This window comes from Vanellus vanellus (genome assembly GCF_965231255.1).
Source record: "Vanellus vanellus genome assembly, chromosome: Z".
Lineage (NCBI taxonomy): Eukaryota > Metazoa > Chordata > Aves > Charadriiformes > Charadriidae > Vanellus > Vanellus vanellus.
In genome coordinates, this window is record NC_138908.1 from 60,098,452 (window position 1) to 60,111,191 (window position 12,740).

The 12,740-nt window shown below is 38.2% G+C and overlaps 1 protein-coding gene across 1 annotated transcript in view; it reads left to right on the forward strand.

The window, feature by feature from the left end:
- Positions 1 to 12,740, forward strand: part of FCHO2 (FCH and mu domain containing endocytic adaptor 2) — a 95,208-nt gene that overhangs the window by 3,423 nt on the left and 79,045 nt on the right. Inside the window, exon 2 of the mRNA XM_082497907.1 lies at positions 7,366 to 7,457. Within this exon, the coding sequence (XP_082354033.1) occupies positions 7,366 to 7,457 (92 nt within the window). The remainder of the gene's footprint in view (positions 1 to 7,365; positions 7,458 to 12,740) is intronic.

The following is a 12,740-nucleotide window of genomic DNA, read 5'->3' on the forward strand; positions in this document are numbered from 1 at the left end:
TAGCTACATTTTGTCACTTTGGGTACACTCATACTGGTACAGTAGAATAAAAAGCATTTGTTATCATTGACTTACTGTTTTCTTAACACTGCTTAGGAAGTGTTGCATAAGCTTTGACGTATTTAAACTGACTGGTGCAGGTGATACTTTTGTTAATTCTCAGTCTATTAAACTATGTCAAGTCAACAAAAATAAGCCTGGCCACTTCTAAGTAAGTGATCATTTATTAATTGTTTTAAATTAATTTGATTAAACTATTGGAAGTTCTCTGTATAGCTGAAACAGGTCTGTGTGTAACGCTGTGCTTGGTGACACTGGAAGTTCTGGAATATAACAATGTGTGTTTAACTTGGCCTTGACAAACAACTTCTGTTTTATCTTTTTAATCATTTGTGTTACCTGTAGCTTTTGAGAATGGCTGTGAGGAGGATTTCTTTCTTTTCAAGAGCCTTTGTAACACGTAAGGGCTGGCAGTATCCAGGGTTAATAATCTTAGCTTTGTGAAGATGTTTGCTCTAGTTAAGTGTAAGACGTATTGTCTTACGCATTTATGTGATATGAGTGACACTGAGACTTGTCATGCTTCCATCTGGATTTCCATTCGTATGTTTATGTAGTGCTAGTCTTCTGCTTGGCATACAATTGGATGCTCAGTTTCAGGAGAGCTGTTGTGCAATATTTACTTAGTCTCCTCCCTCTGCGGGTGTGCAGCTAGCATGAGTTGGCAATTTTCCATCTTTTTGTTCAAAAAAAAAAATTGTTAATTATCTAGGTATAGAGGAGGATATCAGTCCTTCCTCATACGTGCAGAGCTTCTCTGGAGCTGATCTTTATTTAATTTATTGAAGCTGTGAGGAGGAAATTGAAATTGCCAGGTTGCTTTTGTGTTCAATCTTCTCAGAACTTTCAGAACTCAAGAAGATATGTTGCCTGTATAAACATTGGGTGACTGTTTTTTTTCCATGTTTTGATGCTCTTGATTTTCTGTAGTTCTTTCAGGCTCTCAGAAATTTAAATTTACTGATAGCTAGCTTTCAAAACTTTTAACACCATAATATTAATCACAGGAGTATTTTCACGTATACAGGGCCCATTAAATTAAATCATTGCCTAAGTGGAAAGAATGAAACACATGTTACTTATTTGAAACTGCAACAAGGAGTAGCAGCGTGAGGAAAATGACAACATTTTTTTTCAGAGCATCTACAATGAGATTACGTAATAATGAAATTAGTTTACATATTAGGAGAATTTCTGTTGCTTTATTTGTTTAAAGTGTTACTCCTTCATGAGTGAATGAAAAGATGTCGACAGTACAAATGGACAAACCATAATGAATAGTATGTGTCTTTCTACATTTGTGGGTAAAGAAAAGATTGCTTTTGGTTAATATTTGTAACTTTAATTTTAGAATTACAGCAATGAACACCCAGTCTCTATTGTTTTGTTGCACTAAAATTTGTACATTAACTGTTAAAATAGGATATCTTTTAAGCTGCATAAATCAAATCTTGTAGTTGCTGAACAGTTGCAGCTAGTTTAAGCAAATACTGAATGTCACCTATATGAGGGATTTGGGCTCCCCCGTCCTCCATTAGTGGATTGTCTACAGTTACTACTTGGCATATTGGTGCAACTCTGGAATTTTCTCGATACAAATTTTTTTTAACAAAAAGACTTTGATACTATTATGATTTATCTGTATGAGGATTCTTGCATGCATAATCTGCTGATCAGGGGTGTGGGTTCTCCATACTTGTGTATGACAGAGGAGCATGAACAGTAATTTAAGTGTAAAACTATTTGTAGCACAGCTTCTCTGGCCCTGACCGAAACAAGAGGCAAAGGATACAGATTCTTCTATTCTTGCCCCCCAAATTGAAGCAATTCTATTTCCTACATTCGGTCTTTTCTAGACTTTTCCTATTTAGCATTTATCTAACAAGGTAGAGGGATATTGATCATATTTCTTTGATAATCATGTTTGCCAAAGGCAAAGTTGTAAGATTTAAGTAGGATTTGGAAACTTAATTTGGAGATTATCCAGTTTTCATTTTATGGCAATTTGAAGTAAATTAAGGACCTAAACTTTTTTTCTGGTTACAAAAGAAATCCTGTCATTAAGTTGGGAGTACCACTTCCAAGTGTTGCAGTTTGAATATATATAGTTGTCTGCCCATTTCCTGGAGAATAAGTTGTGGGTTTGGTAGCATATTTTAAAAAGAGGATTGGGCAGGTTATGATTTAAATTGTTTATAATAAAAAATACAGTTTTCTCAGTCTGTTCCATTTCTTCTTTGTAATGTGCTGATGTGGTCGTATTTAAAGGGTTGAAGGAATGATTGTGCATGCTTAGCCACTGCTAACGCATGTTCTAAAAGCATAGTTTGAAATGACGGTAATTCACTTATTGTCAAATGTTTCTTTACTTGCTGTTGGTTAGAAAAAGCCAAACTTTGTCTGAGTATCTCTCATCAATCTTCTAAATGTTGACCAAAACAAAAATGTGTTTAAGAACTGTGTGAGCCTTTTATTATCTCATATGCTTAGTTTTGCTGTGAAAACATTATTTGCAGCTGTCCTTTTCTTGCTTCTTACACTAGCTATAAAAGTAGTATGTATCTGACCAGTCATGGGAACTTTAGAATCACCTTAATAATTGAGAAACACTTGTTTATACTGGGTAAAAAGACAGTGCTAATTAACTTTTTACACTAATGCATGTTAATGTTGAACAGTTTTAGTCCAAAGTAAACAGAATTTGCATTCATAGAGTTAGATTAGAAAGGTAGGAAATACTGCTGCAGATTGCCCAGAAATTTCTGGCTACGTTACCAAATGTAGATTTTAAATTCAGAATCATCCTTATATGCAACAAACAAACTTACTCTCAAAAATTTTCAAAGTCTATTAAGTATTCAGTAAAACAGGGTTCCTGTAATCTGTTTCCTGTTATGCACAAGTCATGGAAATGCTGAATTCTGACTTCACATTTGCTGACAGGGTTACTTTCATTTCCATGAGAAAATCATTGCAGTTGGTTCTTGATGAAGGGAAATGGAAGGACTGTCTGCTTTTGCTTTCCGTGACTTAATTTATTTTGTATGCAAAGTTGGTCACTAATGCCTCATTGTAGGCTTATTTAAGTGAAGTGTTTACTTCTATTTGAAGTCTTGTTTCTCGTCTTCTTATGGCTTGCTCTCAGGAGACACCTCTACTACATACACAAAAGGGGTCTCTTAGAGCAGTGTAGAATGGGAAACCTCAACAAGGACACCAGCTTGTGAAGACAGAGTTTTGTTAGATCTAGGGAAGAAGTAGAAAACTGCTAATGAACTTCAAAGTAATTAAATGGAGCCTATATGGAGAGGGGACCACTTATTTTGCATTCTCATACACAGTTTTACAATTGTTTTCTGTTGAGTAATGATGGGGTCATCCTCAACAGATGGTGTTTTAACTGCAAAATGACATTCAGAATGGTCTTTCAAACTAATCTGTAAGTCTGTTGCATAGAACCTGATGTTTTATGTGACAACAGAGGTTCCTCTTTCTCCAAGATGCAACTTCTAGAAGAATCTGCATCTGACTTCACTGTTTGTCATAGCAGTGGATGGTAATTGCTTCTGAATGGGAATGGAAGGTCTCATCAGTTCCCTCTGCTATGTGCTGCATTTATTTATTTTTAAGTAGGCCAGTACTGGGCTTTTAGTGATCTTGGCTGTTACTGTTGTCATCAGGAAGGAGCAGATAAAAACGCTTAAAGAAGAAAAATTGGCTAGACACGCAATTTCCATGTACAGAATTTTATAGAATGTGTGTGGGGAGGGACAGTGTTGAGGTAAAACAACCAAAACACAAATAAACCATGTTGATGGCATATGTGCATTTAAGAGGATATGTACTTGGGTTTTGTAAATTGAACTATTTTTCCTCTTAGCCAGACCATACATCTGTCTTTTTCCTAAGTACAAAGCTGAACTCTAATGATTATTGTATGAATTATTTGAGCTACTCTTCATGAACATAACTACTGAATGAAGGAGGTGTGGATTGGCTGTATAGCTTTTTCTGTCTATAGACAGAAAAATGTCTGCTCTCTGCATTGAGGTACCATACTTAATTTGACATAGGTACACGTATGTCTCCAAACACAAGTAGAATATAACTTAATTTATAGAATTGTCATCAGGTTAATCATCAGAACTCTTGCTCATGTAAATTATTGAGCGCTTATCAAATCTAGATGTGCTTATAGGTAGAGCCTGGTATTGGTAAGATAGGCTACACCTGACATTATATTCACAAGTAAAAACATGTATTTCAGTTATGCCAAGCTTAAACCATATCGGTCCTCAAATCTGAGAGCCTACTTTGGACTTGCTGCTTTGTTTAATCCTTAATATATTTTTCACATAGCCTTTTAGCCTCTGATAACTATTGATAATGTATAAAAGATATGACTTTCAGGGGACTTCATAATTGAGGAAAGTATCTATTCAGTTTTTCTGTCGTGCTTTCTGCTATTCAATGTGAAGTCAAGAACCAGAGTAGGACTGATTAGAAAACTTCATTTAAGTAGAAAAATTAGTTCCTTCACAGTAACCTTCAGTTACAGTTAGGGAACAAGATGATGATAGGAATTGGTTGTTCTGGTTCATTCCATTCTCTGAAGGTTTGCAAAGTTACATTTGTGGTAGATTATCAACCATCAGGAAGGCTGCAGTCAGAGACTGGGTCATGGCAATGCTGCCCTTCCTGTCGCAGGAAATTTGTGGTGCTCCAGTATAGAAGAGTCCCCATAAAAGCTCCCATTATGAAAAGTTCAGAAGCAGTCTGTGTTCAGCATATTTTGATCAATGTGTTGGTTTAGCTAGAAGAAACACCTTAAGGCAAAGGGAAAGAACATTTCACAAAGGAGAATTTTATTAGTTTTTCTGGAAGAATTGCCTAACATTTATTTGTAAATGTTTATCTCTAAATTTGAGTACAGTAACAGCATTGGAGTAGTTAAAGAAGAATTTTATTTTGTATTCCAATTGAAAATATTAGTGAGGTTTTATCAATAGAGTTATTCTGGTGGTTTTGTAATGTGGTGCCATTCTGGTTTTATATTGAGTAAATACAGAAAGTTAATAAGCTACCTATTAGTACACCAGGAGTCAAAATTATTGTAGGCTTCAAACTACAAGGAAAAATGGTTAGATAGGAGTGAAAGCAGAATGAAACTGTTTAGACTGGTACTCGAAAGAGTAAGATAACATTAAAAAAATAAATAACATTTCCTACTAATTGGTGTTCTTATCCTTTTATTTTGCAAAATTACAAAAGCCTTACTCTGTAGACAGTCCTTTGGAGTTGGATGTATGTACATGTACTCAATTTATTTCTGCCTATACTTTTTACAGACCTTTCTGTAATTGCACTTACACTAAACTGATCTGCATTTTGAAGGACTTTTTCGGGTTACAATGTACTGCAGCCTTAGGAACAGTGATTTTATAGGTATTTTTTCGGTTTGTTTCCCAGATGCTTAGAAGAGGTAAAGCAAATAATTCTGGGTAGTAATCTGAATCAAATTGCCTTCCATCATCTGTTATTTGCAAATGTATGCATCTATGCATAGTGTACTTTAAGGCAACTTGCTATGTTATTGACTGATCTATTATCTAGTGCAGTTAACACTTCACAGAAGTGGGCCTACTACTGTGGCTGCTGCAAAACTCTTCCATCCACCTGTGGCTGCTTCCACTTACTTACAGTGGCTGATCCCTTCACGTCTTCCCATCTCTTCTGCTGAGCAATGCAGCTGTTTACGTCCTGATAGTGATCTAGATCACTGATCTTTATTTTTATTTGCCAGCTTTATTTTTCAGCTGTATAATCTCCCTGATCATGTGCACCTTACGGTTGCACAAACAAATTTTTCCAAAACAGAAAGGACAGAAATGTTTGGAGGGGTGTATGACCAAATCCTTAGGCTCCTCTCACTGGAGATGTAGAGCTGCTCTTATGGAAAGTCCAGGATTTTAAGAAGGATGTGAAGGCCCTTGAATGTGTCCAGAGGAGGGCAACAAAGCTGGTGAAAGGGCTGGAAGTCATGTCCTGTGAGGAGTGGCTGAGGATTCTGGGTTTGTCTAGTTTGGAGAAAAGGAGGCTGAGGGGCGACCTCATGCTCTCTACAGCTTCCTGAGGAGGGGGAGTGCTGATCTCTTCACCTGGGATCCAGTGATATAACACATCGGAATGGCTCAAAGCCACACCAGGTTTAGACTGGATGTTAGGAAGCATTTCTTTACCAATAGGGTCATCAAACACTGGAACAGACTTCCTAGAGAGGTGGTCAATGCCCCAAGCCTCTCAGTGTTTAAGAGGCATTTGGAAAATGCCCTTAACAACATGCTTTAACCTCTGGTCAGCCCTGAAGTAGTCAAGCAGTTGGGATAGATGGTAATTTTATGTCTCTTGCAAATGAAATAGTCTATTCCATTTCATCCTTCTTCCCCTTCCACTCTGAGCATGTGTGCACTTTTTCTGAGGGCATGCTTCTGTGTCTTTTGTAGCAGCAGTGTTATGGATCTGAAGCTTTTGGAAGGAAGGAGGGGAATGGATATTTTGACAGGAAAACTTTTATAGTAGCAGTGCTATTATGCTGTGCCTTGCCTCGCCTTCCTTTCATTTCTATTGTTGCTTATTCCTGTCCAGAGGAAGTTCACCATAGTGCCAGAGGTGATAAGATGGCTGAGTTTATTAATCAGTGTTTAGGGCAGTGTCTCAGTTTTAATGGTGAGGTATACCTTACTCACTGGAAAATGTTTTAAGTTTTAAAACTAAACTTAAGATTAGGCAAAGGGAAGCTACCTGTGAAAGAATGAAGAGATAAGTGATTTTATTTTTTTTTACCAATTTTACAAGAAACAGAGGGAGATACATGAAGTGTGAAGAACTGGGGAGGCATGGTATCAGTGGTCACAAACTGTGAATTTTAGTTCATGGAAAATAATGACAGATTGGAGAGAATGAAGAGAGAGTACAATATTAAGGATGTGTTTAATAAAATGAGAAGTGAAAGAATACAAGAGCTGTAGAAATCTAGAGAAGAAATGGTTTTGAATATGGCCTAGAAATATGTAATAGAGGAGTAGTCATTAGAAGGGTAGTAGTAGCTGCTGAGGTGATTTTTGTTTATTTTACATATAGGAGATTGAAGGGAACTAACAACAATTGGTAAAAAGCTGAAGCATTAGAAATCATTCCCTTCATGGAACTTATCTCTTATTAAAATGCATAGCATCTACACTTTGTTCTGTAATTGCTTTAGCCTGTTGTGTTTCATAGTTCTGCTTTCTTTTTATTAATCTTTAGGGGGAAAGGAACAATGGCTTTGATGTCCTCTATCACAACATGAAACATGGACATTTGTCAACAAAAGACTTAGCAGACTTTATAAGAGAAAGGTAAGTATTCATCCTTGGTAATCCTGGCTCTTTAATCTACTGTTTGTGGGTTTTATGTGTTTGTCATTATGTTTAACAGTAACATCGAAAATAAGTTAAAATCAATGAGCACTTTTAAAACCTCTCTTACATCCTACAAGAATATCTAGGTTGCTTCCATTCACTTAGAACTGAATAGTGACTCTTAAGCATCAATTAATAACAACCTTCTAATTTTTCCAGTTTGAATTAAAACATAAGAGTAAAAAGCCAGCAGTCTCACATTAGGTGTCCAACAGTTTACTTAAATTAATCCAAATTTTTCATCATGTTTGGAAGAAAAGCAGTAATTTAAAGTAGCAAAAATTATCAGGCTTAGCGAATTATTTTTTTTTTTTTTTTTTCCCCGTAGATGCAGAATTAGGGTATCAGCAACTGCTAGTATGATCTTAAAAGTTATATTTTCAGATTAAGATGTTGAGAAACTAGGTTTGTTAAAGAAAAGGGAGTGATATGTGTGATAATATGCAGAAAGTAACACAGGTTCTTCTCTATGGGATGGACGGGACAGAACTGAAATCTGCAGACATGACAACTTCCAAAACAGATGACCTAGTGCTGGTTTTAGTTCTTCTTTGTGAAAGACAACTGCTGCTGCTATGTTGAACATAAGAATTTCATTCTGGACAAACTTAATTGTTTGTCTGCTTCAGAATTTTGTCTTAATTCAGTTACTGACACCAGATGACACATGGAAAAAACTTGCAAGAGTCTGAGGACCTGTTTCAGTGAAGGTTTCTTGCAGTAAAAGCTGTCCAAAAAAAACAGCAGTTTTTTTCAGGGATATTTCATCAAAATTTCAGTTTTGGCCTCAAATAGATCTCAACAAAGAATTTCTTTTAAATTTCTACAAAATGTAACCACCACAAATCTGGCAGGTACTCAGTTGCACAGACATTTGTGTAGTTTCAAAGTGAATTGGAGAAAATGACAAAAATCTTTCCACTAAGTAGAAATGCATGAGTTCCAGAGACCATGTGTGATGGGTAGCCTCCTGTTGGAAGAACTACACAACCCAAGGAATCTTGTGTTTCAAGAATCCCTGATTCCAGAGAACACATTATGAAGCCAGACAGGGTTCCAGTGAAATCCTGCGTTGGATTGAGTGGAGGGATATCACACTGTTCATGTTTAGTATTAAATGCTTAAGACTTCACAAGCTTGTACTTTTAATATTGACTGTTACAAATGTTTGCCTTGTGTTATCTTTGTGAGTGCCTGGATGTTTCCTTTGAGACCTGCTTTAATTTTTGGAATCACTCAGTTTTTATAACAGTAAGTCGTGGACCTAAGCTGTACATCACCTGAACACGGAATCACGGAATTTTCAGAGTTGGAAGGGACCTCTAGAGATCATCTAGTCCAACTCACCTGCTAAAGCAGGATTGCCTAGAGCACATTACTCAGGACTGCATCCAGGCGTCACACATTTAAAACACATTTAATTTTATTAGTTTTATACCTGTTGCATTGTGATTTACCTCCATATTTAGATCTGAAGCTCTCTCACCCACTCTGCTTCTTATCTCATTTATTTTGTATGCTTTCAGCATGATTCATTTTATTCATACTGGTCCTAAGGTGAAAGGTTATTTAAGTATATATGAGTAAAAATAACTTGGTGCTATATCTGGCTTGGATTCTTTGCTTTATTGTAGTGACATAAATAAAACTGAACAGTTAATTCTACACAAAATTCCTAGTAAAAAGAATGTGGTGTTCTAATTTTTTCACTCTATAATCTCCTTCAAATTAAATTTTAAATGAGATGTGCCTTTGCAATCAATAAATAAAGTATTTGGACCTCTCTCCACATATTAAAAATGTCTCCATTGAAGTTTCTGCCCATTAATTCTAGTGACTTGTCAAGATGGACACTTTTTTTTTTCCAGTTAAACAAGTTTAAATAATTTAAAGCTGAAGATTAATGACCATGTAGGAATACCTGAGGAATCCACGTGGACATTTTATAGATCGGTAGAATCGTAGAATAGTTTGGCTTGGAAGGGACCTTCAAAGGTCACCTAGTTCAACACGCCCCTGCAATGAATAAGGACATCTTCAACTAGATCAGGTTTCTCAGAGTCCCGTCCTACCTGACCTTGAGTGTTTCCAGGGGCATCTACCACCTCTGGGCAACCTGTCCTATTGTTTCACCACCCTCATTGTAAAAAAAATTCTTTCTTCTATCTACTCTAAATCTACCCTACTTTAGTTTAAAAACGTTACCCCTTGTCCTATCACAATAGGCCTTACTAAAAATTCTGTCTCCATCTTTCTTATAAGCCCCTTTTAAGTATTGAAAGGCCACAATAATGTCTCCCCAGAGCCTTCTTTTCTCCAGGCTGAACAACCCCAACTCCCTCATGCTGTCCTTATAGGAGAGGTGCTCCAGCCCTCTGATCATCTTTGTGACCCTCCTCTGGACCTGCTCCAACAGTTCCTGTGCTGAAGGCTTCAGAATAGAGGGGCAGAATCATCTCCCTCAACCACCTGGCCATGCTTCTTTTGATGCAGCCTTCTGGGCTGTGAGCACACATTGCTGGCTCATGTCTGGCTTTTCATCCACCAGTAACCCTAAGTCATTCTGGGCAGTGCTGCTCTGAATCCTTTCATCCTCTAGCCTGTATTGATTCAGGGAGCTGCCCCGACCCATATGCAGGACCCCCTCATGAGGTTCACACGGACCCGTTTCTCAAGCTTGTCCAGGTCCCTCTGTATGGCATCCTGTCTCTCAGCTGTGTCAGCCGAGCTCAGCTTGGTATTGTCCCTGAACTTGCTGAGGGTGTCCTCGATCCCACTGTCTGTCATTGGCAAAGGTATTGAACAGTACTGGTCCTAGTACAACCCCCTAAGGGATACCACTTGTCACTGATCTCCATCTGGACCTTGAGACGTTGGCCACTACCCTCTGCATGTGACCATCCAACCCATTCCTCATCCACCAAACAGACCACCCATCAAATCAATATCTCTCCAGTTTAGAGAGCAGGATCTGGGGGACAGTGTCAAAAGCCTTAGAGAAGTCCAGGCAGACGTCATCCGTAGCTCTTCCCTTATCTGCTGATGTAGACACTCCTTCATAGAAGGCAACTAGATTAGTCAGGCAGGACTTGCCCTTGGTGAAGCTGTGCTGACTGTCTGGAGTCGCTTCCCTGTCCTCCATGTGCCTTAGCATAGCTTCTAGGAGGATCTGTTCCATGATGTTGCCAGGCGCAGAGATGGGGCTGGCGGGTTGGTAGTTCCCAGGGTCCTCCTTTCTACCTTTTTTAAAAATGGGTAGAATGTTTCCCTTTTTTCCAGTCACTAGGGACTTCACCTGACTGCCATGACTTTTCAAATATCATGGAGAGTGGCTTGGCAACTGCATCAGCCAATTCCCTCAGGACTCTAGCATGTCAGTTCCCATAGGCTATCCTCAATGAGAGATCAAGAAATGTATTTTCTGTCCTTGTGCATGGATCAGGATGTGCCAAAGGTGTATGCAGCCATCTTACAGCATTGTAGTAAAACATGAAAAATTTCAGTTCTCATTAACACACTGAGATTCACTAGAATCTTAGTGCTACGTGTTAATTTATTTGATAAGGCTTCAGTATAGTTCCATAAGAGCAACTTGCCCTGAGATTGGAAAATATCTGTGAGCGGTGCAGACTAGCAGCGGTAAATTCAGTCCTTTCCAGTGACTTTCTCCCATCGGGGTATTAAATCTGGTGTCCTGTCTGTTCCATTGTGTTTTCTTCCGCCCTGCTTTACTGATGCATCTCAGTATGCCAGGCTGCAATTAAAAGAAGCAGTTGAATGCCAAATAGGTATTTCTTTCCAAGTGAGGGCTGAATCGCTGATCAGTGTCAGTCTGAGCTAGGGGTGGTTTTTGGCATATAGTTTGTAGTTTCAAAGGAATAGATGGACTTTAAATATTTGGTGTCCTCACTTTAGTAAAAATGTTTACGAGTGTCCATATCTAGACAGTGAAGCCCTTAATACCATTGTGAAGTTATTGTGGGACATCAGTTGATTTCCCAGGAAGTAAATATGATTCAGTAGCACACATTTATTCACATGGTTCAAATTCTTGATCTCAGAAGAAATTGGATTGGGTCGTACTTCAACAATATTTTATGGTAGTCCAATTATCTTGACCATGTTCTATTTTGCATCTTTGTTTACTGCAAAGAAATTAAGAGGTGTTGCACGCAATTATCTGTTCCCCTTCTTCCTCCACAGCCTATAGTCTGAATACTGCTTTCCATTACTGTTTTTCTCTAGAAATATGTAAGTAGGTGAAAAACATTTATTAGGAGCCTCCTACATCTACTGATTTTATGCACTGACTTTTATGTACCTGATTTTCTGAGCTGTTCCCTATGAGAACTAAATTTACATACATTTGAACTTTCTTCACATCTGTCCTTCCATTCCTTTTGAACATATTGGCCTTTTTTTTTTCAGAAGTGGAGAGTGAAAAGTGAAAACTGCTGGATAGGTAGAGGAGACAGATCTGAGTTGGTGATAATACTTTCAGCAAGTTAAAGTACTTAACCTTTGTGTGTACTGTTTAACAGTAGTCATCTGGTTAATCAGGATTGCTGGAGTCTCCAGACTGGCTAGAGAATTTGATTTTTTTATGGAGTGATCTCAAAGAGAAAGGAAAAATGGTTGAGTGTATTTGGATGTACAGACTTCTTAGGGCATAAAGGACATGTCTGTGAATCATAGAATGGTATAAGTTGGAAGGGACCTTGAAGATCATCGAGTTTCAATCCCCCTGCCATGGACAAGGACACTACCCACTAGACCAGGTTGCCCAAGGCCACGTCCAGCCTGGCCTTAAACACCTCCAGGGATGGGGCCTCAACAGCCTCTCTGGGCAACCTGTTCCAGTGCCTTACCAGCCTCAAAGTGAAAAATTTCTTCCTGATGTTCAATCTGAACCTGCCCTCTTCCAGTTTAAAGCCATTCCCCCTCGTCCTATCACTACATGCCCCAGTAAAAAGTCCTTCCGCAGCTCTCCTGTAGGCCCTCTTTAGGTACTGGAAGGCCGCAATAAGATCTCCCTGGAGCCTTCTCTTCTCCAGGCTGAACAACCCCAACTCTTTTAGCTTCTCCTCATAGGAGAGAAGTCTGTCTCTGTTACTTGCACTGTTCACAATAGTATTTTGGTTGTGTGCAGCCTAATCAGGGAAGAGTCTGTTGTTACCTTTTCTTTAGCCTTAGAAATAGTAATGAACAAAGAAAAATTGT